This window comes from Phascolarctos cinereus, unplaced genomic scaffold (genome assembly GCF_003287225.1).
Source record: "Phascolarctos cinereus isolate Bilbo 61053 unplaced genomic scaffold, phaCin_HiC Scaffold_2;HRSCAF=192, whole genome shotgun sequence".
NCBI classification, from domain to species: domain Eukaryota; kingdom Metazoa; phylum Chordata; class Mammalia; order Diprotodontia; family Phascolarctidae; genus Phascolarctos; species Phascolarctos cinereus.
Genome location: NW_027555625.1, coordinates 183,935,670 through 183,961,043, shown reverse-complemented (window position 1 = coordinate 183,961,043; position 25,374 = coordinate 183,935,670). Strand labels below are relative to the sequence as shown.

General features: G+C 35.9%; 1 protein-coding gene across 4 annotated transcripts in view; it reads left to right on the top strand.

Annotated features, from left to right (window-relative positions):
• The window catches only part of ARHGEF10 (Rho guanine nucleotide exchange factor 10), a 213,484-nt gene that overhangs the window by 51,640 nt on the left and 136,470 nt on the right, over positions 1-25,374 (top strand). For all 4 annotated transcript variants that reach the window (XM_078149742.1, XM_020973007.2, XM_020973005.2 and 1 more), the window contains exons 3-6: positions 9,784-9,954; positions 11,881-12,168; positions 16,554-16,620; positions 22,870-22,946. In XM_078149742.1, coding sequence (XP_078005868.1) covers positions 9,784-9,954; positions 11,881-12,168; positions 16,554-16,620; positions 22,870-22,946 — 603 coding nt within the window. The remainder of the gene's footprint in view (positions 1-9,783; positions 9,955-11,880; positions 12,169-16,553; positions 16,621-22,869; positions 22,947-25,374) is intronic.

Genomic DNA, 25,374 nt, shown 5'->3' with positions numbered 1-25,374 from the left:
CTTCCTTCCATCCTTCTTTCTTTTGTCTTTCTCTCTTCCACACAAATGTAGCTATTCTGGCCTTCTTGCTATTTCTCACATATTCTATACCTTTTTTATCTTTGTGCCTTTTCACTTGCTGCTCCCCAACCTTCATACATGGAATGTTCTCCCTCTTTATTTCTATCTCTTGCCTTCTTTGGCTTCTTTCAAGACTCTATTCAATCCTCCCTTCAATAGGAGGCCTTTTTCATTTGTTGTTAGTGCCTTCCCTCCAAAATTACATTCTATCTACTCTGTAGGTACCCTTTGTATACATAGTTATTTGTATATCATCACCTCCATTGGAATGAGTTCCTTGAGGGCAGAAAAAGTGTTGTTGCCTTTTTTTTTTTTGTATCCCAAACACTTAGCGTTGTTCCTGTCTTCTAGTTAGAGCTTAATAACTAATCCTTGATACCTACCTAATAATACTGAATAAACTAATTGAAAAGCTACTGAGAAGTCAAGACAGATGATGTCTGAGAAATATCCAATGGATTTAGTAGTGTGGCATGTGTTGGCCTGCCTAGTTCACCTACAGGTAAAGGCCAAAAAAAAAAAAAAGGGAGACAACATGCAAGCAACTATGAACAAACATACAGGAAAATTTAGCAGGATTCTCAGAGTTAAGTAGCATTAAGGTAGATTTGGAAGGGCTTCTTGCAGAAGGTAAGATTTTTAACTGAGACCTGAAGGAAGCCATAGAAGGCAGAAGGTAGAGATGAGAATTCCAGGCATGGGGAAAACCAGTGAAAATGCCTGGAGTGGGGAGATGAATGTCTTGAGTGAGAGACAGCAAGGAAGACACTGTCACTGGATCATAGAGTAGTAATGTGTGAGAAGACTGGAAAGGTTGTGAAGGGCTTCAGAGGATTTTTCTATCTGAATGTGGAGGAATGGATATCCAGGGAATAAGTAAGTAGGTCATTTTGGTTACAATGTAGCATTCATGAAGGACTGTAGTTCACAATAAGTTTGGAAAGGTAATCAGATTATGAATAGTTTTAAAAGCTCCAGTTCTGTGCTTCTATTGCTTTATGTAGTTTTATGCATGCAGTAAGGTCTTATACTTTGCTCAGGCTATACTTATTAAATTTCTTTAATTCATTCCCAAAATTAATTGAGGAGTGAGTTCTCTTTGTTTAGTTATGTGCTTGAACTTGGGGGTTTAATGGAGCATTCTGAAATTTAAATTTGAGAGAATTTTAAAATTTAATCATTTTTTTTCAATTCTGTATAAGAGATAAGGAAATTAAGGCCAGTGCTCTGCTATTCAAGGTAGACTAATTGTGTGTGTGTATGTGTGTGTGTGTGTGTGTGTGTATGTGTGTGTGTGCGTGTGTGTGTATTTTGGCAGATATTAAAAATGCCAAGTCAATAGACGTTGGAGCCATCACTGGTTTTTATATTTGTTCTGGAACTTCACTGGAACATTCAGAACAAAAGATGACATAATTTGTGTGGAAGGAATTGGAAAGTATATTTTTGTAGTCTTTCTCCCTCTCTCAGTAGCTCATGTATGGGCATCAGGTGGAGGTCACTTAGTCACCCTCCTGCACTGGTGCCTCATGAATTTTCTTTCTCATCACCAGTCTATTTTTAAAAATCATTTATTTATTTTGTGATATCGTTTACTTCATTTCTTTCTCATTGTTCCCTGTATGTTATGTGCATCAGCCTTCTGACAGCTCAGAGCACCTTTTCACTGCCCTTTGAGTGATGTTCATTTTTAATTCTTCAAAGAATAATGTAATATGACTTACAGCCATACAAATACACCAGGAAAAAATTCTTGCTGGGAGGGATACAATTTTAAAGGCATTAAGGCAGTGATTTTTAGGATAGCAGAGAAAAGAAACTCCACAAGTTAGAGGTGATTGTAGACAGCTTTTGGGGAAAAAGTAAAAAAAAGAAAGAAATGACCAAAATCAACTAATCACTACATACCTGTACGCCTATTTTCTTATTTCTATAAAATCTTTTAAAATCTTTTATTCACCTATCAAATGAAGGTATCCACAATGAAAACACAAGAAGGGAACACAACATAGACTTTCACAGATGATTTTTAATAGCAGATGACATCTTCATAATTAAAAAGCTAAATGAAAGGGATGGAGAAAATATGATCTTCCTATGTTTGTTGATTTTTTATAAAAAGTTGATTTGATTAAACAAAATGAATACTTAAAGGTTCTTGTCAGAGAAAGTGTATAAAATACGTAAACATTATACAGTATTTTAAGAGATGTGACAGTGGAGATAAGCTGTTCATTGAAATGCTGTATTGACTCCAAGTGCAGTATAGCATTGGGAATATATGTTTAACTGAGGTTTTTAGCACTGAAGCCAGTGGGTCATGCTAGGGGGAGTGTAATATTTGCCTTCCCAAATTTCTGATAGTTGTGACATTTGTGCAGAGCTGTCTAAATTTATAATTTCAAGCTTTGTCAAACACCCTATCACTTGGAGGCAGGTGGTATCTCCCCTAACTCCCTCTCATTCTCAATCAAAACTTATGACTTTCCCTCTTCCCTTCTGGGACTGGTTTTAGGTGATATACAACAATTCCTCCCTTTTTTCTCTCTTTCCAGTAACTTTTTACTGCTCTTCAGCATTTGTTATAGCAATCTGTGAATTGCTCTTTTTGCCTGTTGTAGGAATCAGTCCAAGTGGCACTGTGGTTCCTTGGATGATGTCTCAGGTTTCCTCAAAGAGCTTTGTGGATGATGCTTTCCAGGTCTGTGAATTGCCTTAGGAAAAACACTGACTCCCAGGTCTTTAACGGTCATGATATTGTGGCATAGATTGGAGATTTAGAGTTAGGTCCAAGGCCTACCTGCTAGATTTGAGACCAAGTTTTACAGAACAAATCCTTTTATTAAGGGGATTTGTTCTGTGAAGTTTGAATTCAGTCAAAGGGCTGCCCCTGAGGACCTAGAGGGCTGCATGTGGCCTTGAGGCTGCAGGTTGCCCACCCCTGGTCTAGCCAGAGGCAGTTCTTGTTAGAGGGAACTTTGCAACTCAGGTGCTTGAGTAACATCACAGGAGAGTAAAATAGCAGTCTAAGAGAAGTTGTCCAAATGTTTTGCTAATGGGCTAACTCTACCATGTGAATAGTATGTCTTAGTAATTTAGTGCTAGAAAGCACCTTAGAGGTCAACTAGTCCAGTACTACCATTTTACAGGTGAGAAAACAGTCTCTGAGAAGTGAAGTGATTCATCCAAGGTAACAGGTAGTAAGTGCTAGAGTCAGGATTCAAACTCAGGTTTTCAGAATCTAAATAGAGTATTTACTTTTTTTAAAAAAATGGTTTGCTATACTAAAGTTGATTTATCAACAAACAAATATGAAACTGATCTTTAGGTCAACTTTAACACCTTAGTTCCAAAGCTGCCCTTCTTGTCTTTGTCTCCATCTGAACTTCCTTCTTTTCTCCTTGCTCTTTTTCTAAATATTTCATTTGATGCTATTTTCTTTCCCTTTTTTCTTCTTAGTGTGTTCAACTTTCCACATTCCCTCCAACAATTTTATTTCTTCTCTTTTTAATCATCTCTGCCAATATAATAGCTATGATGAGAACTTCAGAGTTGTTTTAATGTACATTTCTCTTATTTTTAGTGATTTAGAGCTTTTTTCCATATGATTATTTATAACTTACATTTATTCTTTCAAGAACTGCCAGTTTATGTTCTTTGACCATTTATCTACTGGGAAATGTCTTTTTGAATCGGTTCCTTATGTATTTTGGATATGAGACCTTAGAAAATTTGTTGCAAATATTTTCCCTCAGTTAACTGTTCTCTTAGTTTTAATTACATTGATTTTGTACAAAATCTTTTCAATTTTATGTAATTAAGCATCAGTTATCTTCTGTTGTCCTTTGTCCACCCATTATATGTCTGTCCGTAGTTGTAAAAGCAGTTCCTTCCCTTATCCTCCAATTTATTTATGATTTAACTTTATTATCTAAGTCATGTAAACATTTGGAGCTTATTGTAGTACATGATGTGAAATGTTGGTATAAACCGGGAATTAACCTTTTTGTGTCACTGATATTGGTAGTCTCATGAAGCCTATGCCCACCTTTCAGCCTCCTAGGAGTAATGTTTTAAGTAATTGGAGGGAATGTTAAATTTCAGTTAGAGGTTAGTGAAAACAAGGATATAATCTTTTCCCCATCCAATCTGATAGGCTGCCTGAAATTTATCCCTAACTCTTTGGGGATCCTTGGACTCCAAGTTAAAAACTCCTGGTCTATTTCTAAGTTCTGCCAGATTGAGTCAATTTCTCAGTAGTTAGGGTTTTTTGGTTTATTGAATGTTCTTTCCTATATTTGTTGCCTTCTAGACCTTATGGGCTTGACCTGTTGCACTGATCAACTTTTTTGTTTTTTAAACAGTTCCTCTTGGTTTTGATGATTATTGCTTTTTAATATGAAAGCATACCTCAGAGATAGCATAGTTTTAGTTATAGACCATTACTATAAAACAAAGATTGCAATAAAGCGAGTCACACAATTTTTTTGATCTCTCAGTGCATATAAAAGCTATGTTTACACTATACTGTAGCCTATAAAGTATGCAATAGTATTAGATCTAGGAAAATATACATACCTTAATTAAAACATAATTTATTGCTAAAAATACTAAACATCATCTGAGCCCTCAGCGAATCACACATAATCTTTCTGCTGTTGGAGCATCTTCTCTTAATGTTGATGGCTGCTGACTGATTAGGGTAATGGTTGCTGAAAGTGTGGGTGGCTATGGCAATTTCTTAAAATAAGACAACAATGAAGTTTTTCTCATCGATTGATTCTTTCATTAGAACACTTAAAGTCCATTGTAGGTTTATTAAGTGACCTAATTCCAATATAGTTGTGTCTCAGAGAATAAGGAGGCCCAAAGATAGGGAAAGATATTGGAATGGCTGGTTGGTGCAGCAGTCAGAATTCACACATTCATTGATTAAGTTTGCCATCTTATGTGGGTGCAGTTCATGGTGCCCCAAAACAATTAAAATAGTGACATCAAATATCACTGATCACATATCCCCATAATAAATATGGTTATAATGAAAAAAGTTTGAAATATTGTAAAAATTATAAAAATTACACAGAGACACGTACATATACTGTTGGAAAAAATGGCCTTGATAGACTTGCTCAATGCAGGGCTGCCACAAACCTTCAATTTGTAAAAACATAATATTTATGAAGTACAAATAAAGCAAAGTGTAATAAGGTGAGGTATGCCTGTGGCTTGAGATCTGGCACTATTAAGCCCCTCTTTCCCACTTTTAAAATTATTTCTCCTGAGATCCTTGACCTTTTGTTCCTCCAAATAAATTTGATTTATTTATTTTTTAATCTAGCTCTATGGAAGTCTGATTGTACGGAACTGAATAAGTGAATTAATTTATATATCATTGCTATTTTTATTATATTGGCATAAGCAGTTAATATCTCTCCAATTATTTAGAACTATCTATTTCTATAAAGATTGTTTTGTAATTGTATTCATGTGTTTTCTATGTGTGCTTTGGTAAATGGACTAGTAAATATTTTATATATTCTATCTTTATTTTGAATTAAATTTCTTTTTCTGTCCCTTCTCAGCATTTAACTTTTGCTTAAAGCAATTCTTGCACTTAGAGATTCTGAAGATATTATTTTTCCACTTGTAAATGGGATGTTGTAAATGCACTGACTTGTTTTTTTAGTTGTCATCAGTCCAGCTTCTCCATAAATATTTTTTCCAGAAGTACTTTCTGTAATATTTACAAAACTCTTCAGCAATACTGTTAACAGTAGTGCTTCAAATATAATAACTTAAGAAGTGTGTAGACAAAAGAAAGCCCAATACCTCAAATTTGAGTCATCATTCTTAGGAATCCCAATGTGTGCTCCACAGTATTTATTATAACTAGGTTGCTAAGATTTAATATGAGCATAGACATTCTTATCAGAATATTTAATCTACATTAATTTACATTTATATTTGCACAAAAATACAAAATGTAAAGTGATAATAAACTAGTTATATTTGATAAATTCCAAAAACAAAATAACTACTCAATTTAATACTTTTGTACCTCTAAAACCCTGTTTCCTCAATTTATTTCAGTAAATTGAATACTTATTAATATTTTCTTATATTTATATTTCAGAAAAATACATTTTGACATATTTTGCAAACTTAGGAACAATAAAAAGCTATTTCAAATGATATAAATATAAAACTGTCCTTTGTATAAAATGCAAACCATATGGAAATATTTTAATAGAGCTACACATTTATTTGAAAGATTTTGAGCCTTTCTTTTTTTCTTTCTTTTTTTTGTTTGATAGATTCAGTCTATAATTAGAGGCGCAAAGATGAAATTAATAGAGAGAAATTAATAGATCTCAGGGTCAAGAGGAGCTGGCTTTAAGTCTTTTTATGTAAACACTGGCTTTGTGACCCTGGCAAAGTCAGTTAACCTCTCAGTGCCCCAGATAAATGTCTAAGATTAAAAGTTGCAGATCACTTGGTGCATCTGCATTAGCATAGAGAGTTTCCCACTGGGAGTAGTACCCTCTGCTAGTTAAATCATGTGTCTGGACCAAAAAAACACTTCGTAATTATATACAAAACTTTAACTGGAAAAAACATGTTTGTGTTTAACCTCTAATCAATCAATAAGAATTTATTAAGTACCTTCTATGTAATTTCACTTTGGTAGGCACTGGGGATACAGAGATAAAAGGAGACAGCCCTTGCCCTCAAGGAGCTTACATTCTTTTGCAAGAAGCAACATGTTCATACTATATATATCTATATTATATCTATATCTATATATATATAGATATAATATAGATATATAAATAGATAGATAGATAGATATAGATATAGATATAGATATAGATAGATAGATAGATATAGATATAGATATATAGATACAGATATAGATATAGATATAGATATAGATATAGATATAGATATAGATATAGATATAGATATAGATATAGATATAGATATAGATATAGATATAGACATAGATATAGATACACATGAAATAAATAATACAAGGCATTTGTGGATGAGGGTATTAGTAGCTGGGAAGGATCATATAAGATTTCCTGTAGGATGTAATTCTTGCCATGGACTTTGAAGGAAATTAGGGATTCTAAGAAGTGGAGTAGGAGAGAGAGTGCTTTCTAGGCATGAGAGATGAATGGTTAGGTAAGCCACTAATTTTTTTTAAAGATCAAAGGTTTCCGTAGATTTCAAATACAACATGAGTTAACAGTCTGATATGGCAACCAAGAAAACTAATGCTATCTTAGACTGTATTAATTCAGGCTTAGTGTGTAGGAATGAGGAAATAATAGTGATGCCGGTCCTCTGCCCTGCTCAGACCACACATGGAGTATCCTGTTTAGTTCTGGGTGCCACATTTTAGTGAGATCATTGATAAACTAGAGAGCATCCAGAAGAGGGAGACCAGGATGTTCAAAAACGATCCCATATGAAAATTGTTTGAAGGATCTGAGGATGAGTAGCCTGAATAAGATTTTATGAAGAGAAGATTCAAAAGATATAAGATAACTGTGTTCAAGTATTTTAAATCCTGCCCTGTAGAACTGGGATAAAATGTGTTTTGCTTAGCTGCAGAGAGTGGAACCAGGAGTAATGGATGGAAGTTGCAAAGAGTCAAATTTAAACCTGAAAAAAGGAAAATGAAAAACCAAAAAACTTTCTGGGAATCAAAGCTATCTAAAAGTGGAATGGGCTACATTCGGAAATATTAGGTTCTCACTCATTGGAGGTCTTGAAGACTAGCCTAGATGGAAGTTTGCTGAGTCTGTTATACAAAGAATTATTTCTCAGTTATGGTCTGGATTCAATGGTTCCTGAGTCACCAACCAAATCTGAAATTCTGTGATTCTGTGTGAGATATATGTCCTTTGTAGATGATCCTTCATCACTGTGCTTCTTATATACTTGTAGTGAAGGGGGCAGAATGTGCCAAGAACTGTGTTAAGTACTTAACAAACATCTCATTTCATCCTTACAATGACCCAAGGAAGCAGGCGCTATTATGATCCCTATTTTACATTTGAGGAAACTGAGGCAGACAGTGCCTTGTTCAGGGTCGCACAGCTACTTCTGAAAGAACTCAAATCATCCTGACTCTAAGTGGTTTTTCCATTGTGCTGCCTTAGTGCATCAAAAAATTGTCTAGCTTTATGTTTCATTGACAAATGCTGAGCCTACGTGGCAGGTTGTAATGGGATAAGTAACAAGACATTTTCTGTGTTTTGTTGTTATTTCTTGTTTGTATTTTGTATTCAGATAGCTACCATACCTAAGCACTTTAAAATCAATTTTTCATATAGATAAATGGATGGATGGATGGATGATAGATCTGTGTATCTATCTATCTATCTATCTATCTATCTATCTATCTATCTATCTATCTATCTATCTCACTAAACTAATACTACTCCCTCAATGCTACATCTACCTGGCTTAGCCTTCAAAGAGGAAAAAGGAAAGAGAGTTAACCTATTTTGTCCAACCTGTTGCCAGGTCCTACCTAGAATTTTTCCTTGGTTGGTCAAAAATATTATATTTTAATACACTATAGTAGAGCTTAATAAATACTTAATAGAGGAATAGAGGAAGACAGCAAGGTTACGGACTTGGGGTGATGGTGCCCAGTAATAGGGAAGTTAAGGAGAGTGTAGGTTTAGGGAGATTTTGTTTTCTTTAGAGGGAAGAAAAAAAACCTGAAAGTCTACCACTATCATTTGCAAATGTTTTTTAAACATGTGCATAAATAAAAATCACACTGAGGTTAGCTGTGGAGATTTAATGTTGACTTAATTCTGGTGTTTGATTTTTTGCCCCTAAAAAGTTGTCATTTATGAAAATTGAGGTTGGAGGTTAATGCTTCAGTTCAAGGATTAGGCTGTCCAAAAATTTGCATGGGCTGCCAACATAGTGTTCTGCTTTATAATAATACATTCAATGGAGGTTCTCCCCTTCCCCCATCAAAAGTCCGCATGAATGGTTTCGTTATTGTCTTTGCAGTAAAGCATGTTGGATCAGCAGATCTTTGCCTCCTGAAGAAAGAGAAGCCCTGGCAAGATTTCTTATTACCATGGCAACATAAACAATAAGACCCAGTGAATATGTAAGGGTTTCCTCACAAAGAAGATATAAAGCATGTCATAGCTAGTAGAAGAGCAGTTATGATCATTTGAAATAGTATACTTCACTTGAAGTTAACCCTCCCCTTCCATTCCAGTGACACTGCTTTAATGCATTACAACTTAGCTTTCTCACAAATTATTTTTAAATTTCCTCAGTGAGAAGATGAAAATATCTGTAGTTGATTTCTTGCTTTCTTTAAAGAAAAAGCAAAACTATAGGATTTAGAAGCAGGGCAGAAGCTAAAGCAAAATTATATGAATTTCTGTCATTATTCAGATCTTAGAAAGTGAATTAAAGAATCCCTTTTGCTAATGATGAACAAAAGGAAGGGAAGACAGTGAGATCCAACAGTAGAGATGAAATTCTGGAAGATTTTATTTGGAAGATTTTTACCATCACTACCTTGGCAATGCTAGTAGAAATGTCAACTAAGAAACTGATGTACTGCCACTGTGGTAAATTGTTGATGAGTCCTGGGGTAAACTGTTTGATATCAGGATGTTACAGTTTTTAGACTCTCAACAAGTACTAACCATCTCCATATCTGTCCTTGTTCAGTTCTAGAAAATGAGTTAAAAAGTGCTACAAATAATGATGAAGAGGAGGAAGGAGAGCAATTCGATTTTGACAGTGGAGATGAAATTCCAGAAGCTGATAGACAAGCACTTCTGCCATCATCTGAATCTGACTCCAGGGGGGATGCTGAAAATAAAGAGGTTCCATCTACAGGTGAATACCCAGGTGGCCATCCAGAGATAGCATCATGTTGTTCGAGTAATATTTTATAGAACTGATTTCTATGATTTCTATCCCTCCTCTCACACCTCCCCACCCCCCTAATATGTGTTCTAGAAGCCCATTTTAAGTGCATTCTTAAGAAAAGCATACTTATACTGTGGTTTTTTTTTTTTTAGTTTTTTAATTCAGTTATAAATGCTAAGTTCCTGCTATGAGTCAGGCACTGTGTTAAGAGCTGGGAATACTGAAAGAGTCAAAAGACAATCCTTGCTCTCAAGGAGTTAACAATCTAATGGGGGGACAACATATAAACAAATATCTATAAGTGTGTATGTATATATAAGTATATATATATATATATATATATATAATATATATATATATGTATACACACACACACATATGATAAATAGGAGATAATTAAAAGGAGGAAGGCACTGAAATTAAGAGGGGTTAGAGAAGGCTTCCTGTAGAAGGTAGTACTTCAGTTGGAACTTAAAGGAAGCCAGAGAGGTCAGTTTCATTATAAATTGTTTAAATTTTGTATATATTTCTCTTCAGGTACTATTTTCCATTGTTTGTAACTAGATTTTGGAGAGTGCAGTGAGAGATATTTTCTTTCAGAGAAAAGCAATTTGTAATTCATCTACTGGTACTTTAGAATTCAATTAAAGAAGCATTTATTAAGTGCTTAGTATATGCCAGGCTTTGTGCTGGTACTGGGGATTCAAGGACAAAACCCAAACATTTCCTGCCCTCATGGTGCCTGTATTCTACAGATGGATGATAGGATCATAGTCCTAGAGGGAAGGGATCTCACAAGTCATCTAGTCTAACCCCATTATTTTACAGATGGTGTAATTTAGTCCCAGAAAGGTTTGATTCACCCAGGTCACACAGGTCATAAGTGACAAAGCCAGGACTCCGACCCAGTTCCTTTGACTCTGAATACAGTGTTCTTTCTGTACTATGCTACTTTTCATGTCACAGATAAGTATATATACAATGACATGAGGAGGAAGAAAACAGTGAAGACTATGGAAGCAAGGGGTGACATTCAGGGCAAACTTCCTATAGAAGATGGTACCTGAGCTGAATTGTGAAAGAAATGGAGAATCCTAGGAGATGAACAGAGAAGTACATTCTAGTCATGGGGGACAGTCTGTGCAGAGAGCCATGGAGGTGAGAGAGAACAGCAGGAAGGCCAGCTTGGCTGAAACACACTGTATGAAGGACAATAATGTGTAACAAATCTGGAAATGTAAACTGCAGTCAAATTATGAAGACCTTTACATGCCAGATGTTTTCCTAGAAACAACAGAAAGCTACTGAAGAAAAGAATTGACTGCAATGATATGTTGATTCAATGCAAATCTATGCTGGATGTAGCTACTTATTTTATCTAAGTCTTACAAAGTACTCAACAGGTAAACTGGTTGGATTAAAGCAATAAATAGCCCTCTGTGAATTATGCACTTACATGATATATCAGGAATGCTGATGTCATTGCTCATGTGATCAAGATGATCTATTTACCTGTCCAGAACTTAATTTTGTAAAGTTTTCAGTAGTTATTGGACTCTTGCAATTCTTTCTGCTCCCCAAAAGTTCCATTGATTTTGTCCTTATTTTCCAAAGATTTACCCCTCTCTAACAGCTAAAATCACTTCCTTTCAGAGTTCCCACACCAGCAGTTTAACCTTTTCAGCTTTTATCATAGGTGTGAAGTCACATATACAAAGGACCAAAAGCCTTTAGGGAGGCCTAATATCTGAAAATAAGAGCTGAACTGGAGGTTTTAAAATTTTTACCATTTTTTTCCCTTTCCCACTCCTAGACAAACACTGAAGAGAAATATTTAATAGGTATCATTATTCTATGATGCGTGAGAAAATAAAGCTTCTTCTTCTTTCTTAGGAGACAGTCATGAAGCTGGAGGAGACAATTTGCAAGCTGCAGAAGCTGGGAAACTAGCTGTCCCCATGAGAGTAAATCCATATTCAGTCATCAATATTACAGCATTCCAGGAGAAGGAGCGACTGTCACCAGATCCAAGTGCTGAAGAAGAAGGTTCAAGCCCCAGCGTGCCAAATGTTTACTCTGTTCCTGTGCCTTGCGGTTATGCAGTTCCTTCCAATTTACCACTGATACTTCCAGCCTACTCTAGCCCCATCATCATTCGGACTCTCTCTGTGGATGAAGAAGGTAATTTTTATCTTGTATGTATCAAAAAGAAATTGATAGATATGGTTATTCTGGGTTGTAAATCATAGCATTTTCCATTTAAAAACACCTGTGAATTTAAGAATCAACAACAGACAAACATCAATATTCAAAGAACAAAAAGAAAATTGTAGATGAAATTGTATATTCATATTATTTGTAAATTTTTAGAAATATTAAATTTTATAAGGAAGGAACAAGATTATCCTGTTTGTATTCCCTTTTTTTTTGTCTTCTGTATTTTAAAAATATTCTATTGATCTTTTCTTTCTTTAATTTTTTTTGGCTGTGTTACTATCCATTAACTTAATCCCTTCCCCTGCCATGTCCAGTGTCCCCTTCTCCATCTACTCCCAAGTACAAGGCCCCTCTTGCAACAAATAAATATAATCAGGAAAAACAAAGCAACATATTAGCATGTTTGAAAATGTGAAAAAAAGCCACATCTAGTCCATTCTGCACCTTTAGTCCATCACCTCTTTTCCAAGAAATGGAGAGATGCTTAATCATTAATTTTTTAGAGTCAAGAATGGTGTTTTGATTGGAGTTCTGAAGTTTTTCAGTTATCCTTTACAATATTGTGGTTTTTCCCAATTTTTCAAAGAATTTGGTTTGAAAATAGTAGCAGACCTTTCTGCTAAAGGAACACAAATACTCTTTTGGAGGGGGAAACATTTATTAAAAGATTTAATTGTCTGAGAAATCTGTTCATTCCAAGCACAAATGATGTTTAGCTGACCTATTTTCATGAATTGAAAACACAGTAAGAGGATCTGAATGCATTCAACCTCTCTTGAATTTAATGGAGTTAGATTAATGTGACCAAACTCTCTTTTTTTATTGTAAATTTCTACTTTTTTTAAATTTCAGGTTTTTTTTATTTTTTTAAAGGAGGTTGGTGTAATATAGAGTCTGTTTAACTGAGGTTGTGTCAGAAGGCAGTTTGTTATAAGCTGTCGTGAGGCAAGCCATTTCTAGGAATAACGTCATCTAAAGACTGGAGAGTCATTCTTTTTAAAATGTATATAACTCCTACTAGCAGCTGGAGGAAAGAGTTGAGTGTGTATCTGTGGTGAGAGAACAGGAAGGGAAAGGGGTTTCTTTTCTGTAAGAAAAAGCAAAAGTGACATTGTCCTAATAGGGAAAAAAAAGAGCTCAAAGAGATTTTCGTTTCCTAAGTATAGAGATATATATTATGGTCTAATATTATATCCACAGATCATTAAAGAGATGATTAGTAAAAACAGAAGAAATAAAGTAAGTGGTGATTACAAAGAGCCAGCATGGCTCATCAGTAACAGGTCATGCCAGGCTAATAATGAATGAATAAATGAATTGCTTACTATGTAGTAGGCACTGTGCTAAGCGTGGAGGATACAAATATTTTTTGAAAGATCCAGTCTGTGCCCTCAAAGTAGTTTACATTTTTATAGAAGGCAATGGATATAGGTGAGTGGTCGCTAAGGAGGGATATTTTGTTCTGAGGAGGTAGAAAGCGGAGGGAGGCAGGCAGATAATAAGATGGTCTGGGTGCATGGCTGGATGGAATGTAAAGTGGAAGCACAGTCAGTGGCTGGTCAGTGTATCTAGTGTGGGCTAATTTGTACTTTCTCAGTCAGATTTCATAGAGAAAGTGGCCCAATATGGGCTTTAAAAAATAAGAACAGGTGGTTATGAGAGTAATCTTCAGTCTAGGGACTGGGAACAGCGTTTACAAATTCAACAAAGTAAAAGAATCCAGAACAAATATAGGAAGCAGCAGTTAGTCCAATTTGGCTATAATATATAGTGTGTGAAGGGGGATAGTGTCAACTAAAGTCAAAAAGATACATTAGAATCAGGCTAATTAGCATTCAAGAACCTCTACAGTTTGGTTCTGACTTTCCTTTTTGGCCTTATTTCACATTACTCCTCTTCAAATAATTTGTGTTCCAGCCAAACTGGACTCATTGCCCTCATTTATCTCCATGAATTTTTAGTCTCATTCCCTTGTGCCTGGGCTGAATCCCTCTGCCATCCATCTACCTGTGAAAATGCTTTCTAACAAACCCAGCTGAGGCTTCCTCTATGCAGCCTGATTTCCCTACTTCCTATACCCAAAAGTGATGTCTTTGTCCTCATATCTCTCAGGTCTGGCCTTATATCACATCAACTAATATTAAAATTATTTGCTTTCACAACTTATGACTTCTGCTAGACTGTTAATTCCTAAAGAGGATAGACTGCCATTTTTTACCTTTGTATCCGTACCATCAACTATGTGAAAGGAAATAACGTAAGGCTAGAAAGTTGGTTGTAGTCAGATTTTGAAGGGTTTTAAATGCCACAGAGGAATTTGTATATGATCTGAGAGAAATAGGGATCCATGGGAGCTTATTAAGTAGGGGAGAGACATGGTTAGAGATGTGCTTTGGGAATATCACTGGCACAATCAGTATGAAGGATAGATTAGAAAGAAGAGAGAACTGAGAGAAATCAATTAGGAGGCTACTGTACTAACATAGATGAGAGGTAATGAGGGCCTAGATTAGGGCCATTGGTCATGTGAATTTTTTTAAAAAAAGTAATATTGTATTACTTTTGAGGAATTATGTAGAACTTTATGGTAGCTCTCTCAAAATTTACTTCCTGAGTCTGGCCATGATTCAGGAAATTTTAGCATGATTGATTATATTACTGTATTTCTATAGTAATCAAATAATATTAAGTGATACAATATTGATAATAAATTCTTTGTAATGAACAATAAAATGTATACTACAAGTAAATATACTTCAATCTGATAATTTTTTCTGTCATATTAATAGATTTTTTTTGGTTCTAACATCAGATTATATCAATTTATGTGACTTCCTGGTGAGGAAACTACTTTTAACAGTGTAGGTCAACAACTGTTCTAGTTATAATTATTGTTTTAGACAGGTGCTAGCTCCTTCTCCATTAGTCATTAAATAGTGGTTCAGACTACATTGAACTCTTAAAGTTGGTCTATCTTCTGAAGTTTTTAGGGGTAGCTATAGGCTAATCTATCTGTTTATTTTTTTTCCAGATTGCCTCCCTTTTCTGCCCTTACTTGGATTGGGTGGCAGTTTGTGTGAATTCATTGAGACAATCTGGTTGACCCTATGCTTTGCACATAAGCAGTTCCCAAGAATTCCTTTTGTAGCCCTGGATTTACCTGTGACTAGCTCTTGAATAGCACAAATATTTAATCTAGGGATCTGCTCAAAAAGTAATATCTAGATGAAAGGCTCTTAACCTGAGACTATCTGCTTGGATGGGAGAAATTATATCTTTATTTCGATATAATTGGTTTCCTTTGTAATTCCATGCACTTTGTTTTATGCATTTAAAAATCTTATTCTGAGAAGGAGTCCATAGATTTTATGGGACTACCATAGGGGTTCATGACATACACAAAAAGATTAAAAATACCTGATCTAGATTAAGTAAAATAATTTGTGTTTTCTGACATGGAAGAATAAAAATGGTCAGTTGCTATAATTGATATGAGAACTCAGGAAAGAGGGAACTTAGTCATTTGCCTCAACTTACAAAGCAAGTGGATTGTTGTTGAACAATTAATACAAGATAACAAGAATCCCTGGCCTGGATACTCTAAGAAGCTATGAAAAAAGGTTATGTATTGAGCACTTAGGGGTAAGAGACTGTCCCATGTGAACCAAAATTGTTCTCTAGATCAGCTTTGTTATCTTTCAATCATTTAAAAAAAAAACATTAGTCCTTAACAATTTTGCATTGGTACCAGTTTATGGTCATTATACTCTGCCACATCTTTGTGGAGCTTTTATATCTGATATTTTGGTCAAATTAATTTTTTGGTTCAGCTACCTATGTAGCAGCCACAAATGTATTTCAAGGTAGTATGATTATGATTATGATTATGATTGGAACTTTTTATGGCAAAAGATTGAGTCCTTTAGCTTCCTTCAGCTTTATGATGTAGAATGTTTTGGATTTATTTAAGTCTGCATATAGCCATGATATTTCCCTTCATACAGGCTCTTCTGGTAGAGTTTTTCCTAGTTATTATTCAGTTTTAGCCATTAACTGATGGGAGGGGGCAACAAAATATTCCTTAGTAAATCGCAGCTATTGCTGGATAACGGTTAGGGTAGTGGTGGCTGGGCATGAATTTGGAGAGAAGAAAAGTGGCTCTACTGGTTGGTTCAAAGAAGAGGCCTGCAGTTTATGCCTAAGCAGTCAGCTCAAAGAGTACCCTGGCCAGCACAGAGGCAATCTGCTCTTTTTTTTCCTACTTACTTCCCTACCTTGCTCACTCCACTTCAAATATTTGTATAGAAAAGGACACAGGATAATTATGAATTTTTCTGTTTTTTTTCTAGTGGATACACAGGAGCTGATAGAAGAGTCTCATTTCAATTCTTTAAGTTCAGAGGATCCTCCAAACAGGTATCTATGTCTAATACATACATGTATATATATGCATACACACATATATAGACGTATTTGAATTATCTATTTATAATTGGATTTTTTTGATGCTATTTTCTTTGAAAACTTTAATACAATTTATTCTAACTTGCTTTCTTTCTTCTTTCTGCATTTCCAAAATCCCAAGTCTTCCTTTTAGCTTATATAAAAGTGGATGATTCTCAAATCTATATGGTTAGGTGTGATGTCTCTTTTGACATCTTGATGTCTCCCCTAGTTCCAAATGCCTTCTGGACATTTGTACTTGTAGTTCCCACCATTGTCATAAACTCAGCATGTTTAAAACCCAATCTCCACCTTGTACTTCCTTCTTTCTGTTAATACTCCTTCAATCTATCTAGTCAGCTAGGCCTGAAATTTTGATGTCCCCCTGACTTCTGTCATTTCTTGCCCACCTCCATTCAGTCACTAAGTTTTATATATTCTTTCCTCACAAAGTTCCTTCAGATATTGTCCCTTCCTCTCCATCCCCACTGTCACCATGCTAGCTGGCTTAGATTCATACATAATGCCTAGGCAATCTCAGTGAATGTCCAGTTTGTCTCTCTGCCTCTATTCCTCTTGTCCCACCTTCCACAGCCCTTTGCTTCCTAAAGAATCCAGCTCCCCCACCTTTCCAGAATTATTATAAATTACTTCCTTACCCTCACTCTACAGTTCAGCCAAACTGGTCTTCTTACTGTACCTCACACTTGACATTCCATCCCTCCACCCACCTTGGTACATTTGTGCTGGTCATTGCTGGAATGCTTTCCATCTTCACCTCCCTTCCTTAGAATCCTTAATCTCCCTCAAAGTTCAGTTTAAGTAAGACCTTTTACTTGAAACCTTTTCTGAGCCCCTGGCTATTAATGCCTTCCTCTCTAAAATTACCTTGTGTTTATTTTGTATGAACTTTTATATGTCAAACCGTCTTTCTTGATTAAGTATAAGCTCTTTGAGGGCAAATGCTTTCTTTTTTGTCTCATACCCACTCCCAAGGCCTAGGACAGTACCTAACATGTAGGAATAGGAAATAGAGACTGAACCTATGATTTCATTGGTATAATGAACTCCCAGGTGTGGAAACTATCTCACCAATGCAGGTTAACAGAGTCTTCATAATGCATAGTCTTAGAAAGTTCCTTACATCATTGAGAAATTAAGTACACAGGGTCACAGAACCAGTTTTAGAGATGATATTTGAACCCAAGTCTTCTTGACGTCTAGGCTGATTATCCACTATATTGTGCTTCCTCTGATGTGCCTGGCACTTAGTAGTCACTTAATAAATATTTATTCTTTGGTTGATCACACTGAAAATGTTACTTCAGTCACATCATCCTCGGGTTCAAAAGCCATCACTAGCACTTGATTTTCAATCAATAGTCAATAATAATTAGTCAATCAACAAGAATTTTTAATGCAAAAAAGTTCTTAATCTACTCTTCAGGGATTTACAAAGTTTGAGCCCCGTCTTACTCCCTACTTATTCCATACTAATCCTCAAGTCTATTTGTTCATCCCAACTTCTCCAACTTTAGAAATCCTACTCATTATAGTTCAACTCAATTTGTACCTCTTCCATGAATCTTCTCCTGGCATACATGGCTAGAAGTTATTACTCCCTTCTCCAAAACACACACACACACACACACACACACACACACACACACCACACACACAGAGAGAGAGAAAAAACCCCTAAAACATTCATGAGAACTTAGGAAGGAAACCTTTTTTTCCTACATAATGTTTATGGCTGCAGGATTCATGAATTGCTTCTAGTTCCCAAGGCAATAATCCTGTGTGATATAGTTATGCAGTGCAAGTTACACTGTGGCATGCTATCTCCTATTTTTTTGAGCTTTCAACTAATAATCTTTCAACCTCCTTCATTTAATAAAATCTCACTTTCCTCTGAGGATATAATATATCTTGTAGCCTTCTCCATGAAAAGCAACTCCCCCATTTCCCTTATAGGATCAGAAAGAAGGACTGGCATATTCCTTATTCCGTAATGACACTTCCAGACTGTCTTTCTACCTTCATCCCTAAATCTTTCCTCTTTTGAGACTTGTATTTATATCATCTTTTTCCTATTTTTCTTGGTGTTTTGTACTGATCTTTAGGTCACTCGCCCAAATCTCTAAAAGACCATAGGGTTTTGGTTATGATTTCCTTAATACCACAAACCCTGCTGTTCATACTCAGGCACATTAGTAACATGTCTCACGTCCTGACTATTTGATTCCTTGGTTTCCTTAATTTCAATTTAGAAAAATCAGTGGACTGGGAATCAGGGACCAAGGTTCTGTTGTGTGACCTTGGGCAGGTCATTTGCTCTCTCTAGGACTCAGTTTCCTTATCGGTAAAATGAAGAGTTTACATAATGTGACTTCTAAAATCTCTTCCATTCTATGATTTTTTAAATATAGTTATCCCTTCCACATTGTGACTTTCCCTCTTGTGGTTTTGATATATTGTGAGTCAGCATAAGAAATTAAATGGGAATTTTTGGGAGTTTTGTGGAAGCCCCAGACAACACTTAAAGATCAGCAGATGACACAGAAAAAGTTTGGAAACTCAGAAATGAGGAAAAAATATGTGTAATATTGTATAATATCAATATATTTTATCTTTTAATATCATAAATATGTGCAATTTCTTCTCTGGTATGAAGGGAGGGCCAAAAAATTTTATGCAGATTTTCCAGATTGCAAGGACACTGTGCTCTTAACCTATACATATATGGAAATACTTTCCATAAATCATTATTTAGGAGCAAGTTCTTAGAGGTCTTTGGCAGAATATACCCCTCAGCTATATCTGGATGAAAGGTTGAACTTTGGAATGGAGAGAAAAAGAAGGAAGGATTTTTAAGATTTAGGATGTGCTTCCAATTCAAACTATCTTTGCTTATGTATCAGCCAAGGCTTGGAACAAGTGCCTTTGCTATTTGTGAATACATTATTTTTTTCTTGCAAAGAGCTTAAAAAAGTTTTTTGATTTTTTCCTCTTGGGTAAAAAGGCTAGTATTTTTAGAGTACCACGTGAGTGCCTTTAAAATTAGAAACTTGAAGCCTTTTTAGGCACAAGTGTTCATTTATTCAGGTATTTACTATCTATATTTTGAAATAAAACAAATCTTTTTAGGACTTCATTTGTTATTATAATGAACAAAATCTATATTTATCTGGAAATGAGAACTATTGGAAATGAGAATGATTTCTTCACAGTAGGATGTAAGTTGCTTGAGGGTAGGGAAGGTTTCATTTTAGTATTAGTATCCCTCTTGTTTAGCACAGTGCTTGACATTTAGTAAGTGCCTTATCAGTGCTTGTTTTACTTCATTAACTTTTATTTTAGTGTGTCCAAATACTTAGCTATATTTGACTTTGAAAATACCTCTCCCCGCCCCCCCCCCTCCGGCTTATTTTGTTTTTGAACTAGACATCATTTCATTGATGTAATCAGTACTGGGCGAAGAAGCTTTCTTTACTTAATGCAATTGGCACGTGATTTGCAACATGTTTTTTAGAGCTGGAGCATGGAGAGCTCAAGTGATTTGGTTATATAACCAGTATGCATCAGAAATAGGCCAGTTAGGTGGTGCAGAGCATGGGGCCTGAAGTCAGGAGACTCATCTCCCTTGAGTTCAAATCTGTCTTCAGACTTTTACTAGCTGCGTGTCCCTGGGCAAATCAGTTAACCCTATTTGCCTTAGTTCCTCATCTATAAAATGAGCTGGAGAAGGAAATGGCAAACCACTCCAGTATCTTTGCCAAGAAAGCCCCAAATGGAGTCATGTAGAGTTGGACGTGACTAAAATATGACTGAACAAAAAAAAAAATGAATCTGAAGTAGCATCTGAACTCAGCCTTTTTTTAAATTTAGAAGATAAAGTAGAATATATAGATAAGCAAAATGAAATGAGATTATAAATCTGTGAACTCAAACTCCATAGGAGTGGAGATTGTGTCTTCATGGATTTTTACAACCACTCATACCATTTTACTTTGGAAAATTTACCTTTGATGGTTCATGGATTTAATTATTAAAAACTGTCCATGACCTGTTCAGCTCTTTCCCCCTGATATCTATAACTTTCCCAGGGATGGAATAATACAAAGGAGAAGATATCAAATGCATTTTTTTTCTGTGTTGGTAATTTTAGTCCCCTTTTAAGTTTTTGCTCATGGGACTCTCCCTACCCAGAATGCCCTTCTCCTTTCCTTCCTCCCTCTCTCCCTGTGAAAGAAAGACTTTTCTTTCACAAATCAGTTCTTCTATAAGGCCTTCTCCTGCCAATCCAGCTCACACTGATTTTCTCCATTCCTTGAACTCATTTGCCACTTTGTTTTTTAAAACTTACTTCTTGCCACTTATACATAATAGCACCTGAGGATCATAGGACATTAGATTTAGAGCTAGAAGGAAAATTAGAAGCCATTGAGTCCAAACCCTTCATTTTACAGATAAGTGTTGTACCGAGAAATCAGCGAGTGAGATTCAGATGTAATTTAAGATGTGGATTTATTAGCGCGCGGCTGCCAGGGGTATGCGCATCCAAATCAAGCAGCCCCCATCAGGGGTCGAGCTAGGGTTTATATAGAAAAGAGCATGGGAAAGAAATGCGAGGAACACTGATGAGGTAATCCAAAGATGCAGGTGTCTTTGGGGGCTATGGATGGGAAAGTACAGGGAGTATACAGGACAGGGAGGGGGATGGATCTTTGAAGTCTGGCAAGAGGAAGAGTCCTTGGGCTGGTCAAGGACACCCCTCTCCCTCTGTCTTGATGAGAGAATGCTCTGCAACAAGGGAAAGCTTTCTCACAACACAGGAACTTACTGAGGAATTGGGAGGCTTCCAGAGACATGATCTGAGGGCTGGGGCCTGAGCAGCCCAGCTCTGTGTAGCTGTACCAGGGAGAGAGATAAGGGTCATGCTGAGGCCCATGCATGAATAACTGCTAGGCATAGTGTCCTTGGGCTGGGGAATGGTTGTTAGAGACAGTGTTTCTGAGACTAGGGAGAAATTGGGGCACAAGTACAAGTACAAGCACAAGCACCCAAGCACCCCATTATTATGGATCAGAGATCACACAAACCAGACCAGGTGTCCTGGTCTCTGGTATAAACATAATTATCTAAAGCAATTATATTGCAAGCTTTCTTATCCGTTTGCATTGGAGGTACGGGCTATGCTGAGCTATGCAAGAGTACATTTCACTATTGTTTAGATTTAGGAGGAAAGAGGTCTGGGGCAAGATTAAGCACCAACTTTTGCTTTCCATGGCTTAAAGGGCCCTACTACCTAAATGGCAAAATAATGTTCTGTATTACATAAGGAAACTGAGTCTGAGAGAAGTTTGATGATCTGCCCAGGTTCACACAACTAGAAAGTGTCTTAGGCAAGATTCAAACTTAGGTCTTCCTAATTTCAAGTCAATCACATCACTTGGTTCATGTTTGTATGCTGTGTCTCTCCAATGAGATTTTCAGCTCCTGGAATGTCAAGGATTGCGTCTATTATTTCTTTGATGGTTCTACAATTCCTTATTTTGTGCTGTGCCCACAATAGGCACTCAATAAACACTTGACTTTATTAATGAATGGAAAGTAGATGGAGTAGATCATAAGATCATAGATTTCAACCTGGAAGAGATTTCAGAGGACATATAAGCCATCCCCCTCATTTTACAAATGAGAAAATTGAGGCTGAGGGACTTTAAGTGACCCAAGGTCAAACAAGTAGCAAGTGTTTGGATCAGTATTTAAATTTAAGGCCTGTGGCACAAATCCAGTGCTCTTTCCACCTCACAACACTGAAGTTGTTAGCAAAAATTATAATTTGGGCTTGTTTGCCCAAAAGTGCCCAAAGGCCACTTGGTTGAGAGAGAACTGACTGGAAAGTCATGGGTTCAAGCTTCCAACACCACCACTGTGAAATTCAGTCCTATTACTGCTTTATAGACTTAAAATTTTCTCTTCTGTTAAATAGAGGTAATGATATTGATGTCACCTGCCTCTCAGGACTATTTTAAGAAAATTCAATGTAAATTTTAAAGTTCTTTTTAAAAAACAAGTTTATGATTGCCCTTATTTCTTGGCCTATTATAGTGTAAAATAAAGACTTAGCCATGTGGTGAAATATGAGATGAAGGGTCTTCATCACTGGGTGATGTTAATGAATATTAATACTCTTTTTTGTCATCTATTTTCAAGTGAAGACCAGGTTAATAAAGAAGACAGTCCTCTAGCCAAGTGGGTTGCAGATCCTGCCAATACAGCATGGATGGAAAGTGAGTGTAATAAAAAACAACTCCAAAGGAGAAACTGTTGAATGAAAAGTTTACTGACAAAATTGCTAAAAGACAGAAAAAATTCATCCATTTACTAAAAATGAAGCATATATAACAAGCAGGCTGAAGAGAAGAAACCTTTTTTAGTAGCCCTACGTCTGGAAGCTAGTAGTTTGTTCAGTACAGAATTACCTCCACAGGTGAAGGTGCTTCAGTCAATGGGCATGCCAGGAACACAGCTCCTTCTGACTTTTGATTGCTGCTGGAAATCTTGTACCTGTAACCAACTTTAAAGAATATGGGGTTGTAATGCTCTGATTTCCAGCCTACAGTCATCAGTAGATCTCTTGGAATATTCACAGGCATTCTGCCTCTTTATTTGCCTTTGAACCAATTCCCTTTCATGGAAATTTATTCTTTTTTTTTTTTTCCTGGAAAAGGTTGGCCCATGTGGCAGACAGCATATGTGATCTTCTAGCCCGTGTGTAGTTTTGTAAGACTGAATATTTTTAGCTAGGTTAATTTTAAGGGTTGTGGGTTTTTTTTTCTTAGTAGAAAAACGAAAATTGGTTCCCTAATTACCCCTTTTGTTATTTGCTGGCTCACTAATTTCTGTGTAATTGGCTTGTGTGATTGACTTACAAGGTAGAGCTATCTTAGTTATCCATAATTATTAAATTGTCTGCTGGGATGTTTCATTCTGGGTTTTAATTATGACACTGTCAAAACAAAAAACCTAACCTAATTGGATGATTCTGCTCAGGGGATATTAAATCAGCATTAATTTACCATAAAATTATGGACATGCTATTCCAAAGCAGTTCAATTCCAAAGCTAAATTAATCTGAATTTTTTTCCTGTAGTCATTCCTCCTATCCAGATGACAGCTAATTAGAGGGGTTGCATTTTAGTACAAACAGTAAACTGGCATTACTTCAACAGCAGCAAACAGTAGTCATACAGTGCAATGGAAAGAATGCTGTATTAGTAGTCAGGGTCCCTACTTTCTTGTCCTCATTCTGCAACCAGCTAGTCATGTGACCCAGAACGTGTCACTTCCCTAACCTAGACTTCAGCATTCTCATCTATAAAATGAGGAATTTGAATCTCCAAGATTCCTACCAATTCAAACATTCTATAAATCTCATCAGAAGCAAAAGTAGTAAAGAGGTTTTGATCATAAATGTTATTAAACAAGAGTAAATATTCTCTTATGTGAAAAGTATGATGGCAAGAAAGGGATAGGGCATAATCTCTGTTAGATACTATGTAGTTTAGTTTAAACTAAATATTTAAATGTTGAAGTAGTAAGGGAGAAAAAAAAAACATCTATGCTTTAAAAAAAAACAGATAGGACACTGACAAAGTGAGATTAATCCAAAGTTAAAACAATCAGGATGTTAAGAGTCTTGAGACCACGACACAATAACATCGGTTGAAATAACTAAAGATTTTAGTATGGAGAAAAATCTTGAGGTGGGATGTGACAGGGGAATGTGATAGCTATCTTCAGGTATTTGAAAGGCTGCCTTCTAGAAGTCTTGTTGTTGGTGCCAGAGGGCAGACCTGAGGAAAGTTACTTGCAAAGAGGTAAGATACGGCTAGACTTGAGGACATTCTTTCTAATAATCAGAACTCTCTAGAAGGGGAATGAGGTTGGTTGCCCTAGGAAGTATTTGGTTCCTCTTTAGTAGAGGTCTTCTAGCTAAGGCTTGGAGAACCGACTGAGTGCATTATACAATAGAGTCTTAGTTATCTTGAGAATTTTATACAGTATATAAAGATAGATTTAATATTATAAAGTAGCATTATGCTCTAATCTGGAGGATATGTTATAATCTACTTAAGTCAATTATTTTATTATGCAGATATTTTAAAGCAGGATTATAGTTAAGAAAATGATTTTTTAATACAAAGAGGAGTAATTGTTAGATATATTTAAAATTTTTTGCCTATTTTTCTACACAATTCCCTGGTGGATATAAGCACTGTTATAACCTGGTTGGGACTTGTTTAGTAGAACTTCCAGCACTTAATTGGCTTTGGTTGATTTTCACCTTAAAGCTGGCATTCTTGGACTTGGCTTTCCTTTCCAAAACCTCACTCACCTCTTTTGATACTCTTCATCAGCCCTCAAACATTACAATTATAAAAAAATGATATTCCCTCCAGAAACACCACTGAGTTGGCTGCAAATTCCTTCTAGGGGAAAATATTCTGATTTGGAATCAGAGGATATGAGTTCAGATTTTTTCCTCTTGTGATTTTTGCAGGGTGACCTTGAATAAGTCATTTGTTGGGGCTCAGTTTCTTCATCTATAAAATGAGGGGATTTGAATAGATGGCCTCTAAGGTCATGTGATGGTCCCTGTTAGTTTTCAATCTGTGATGTTATGATAATGCTTTTGATGTTTTAAAATTAGATGGC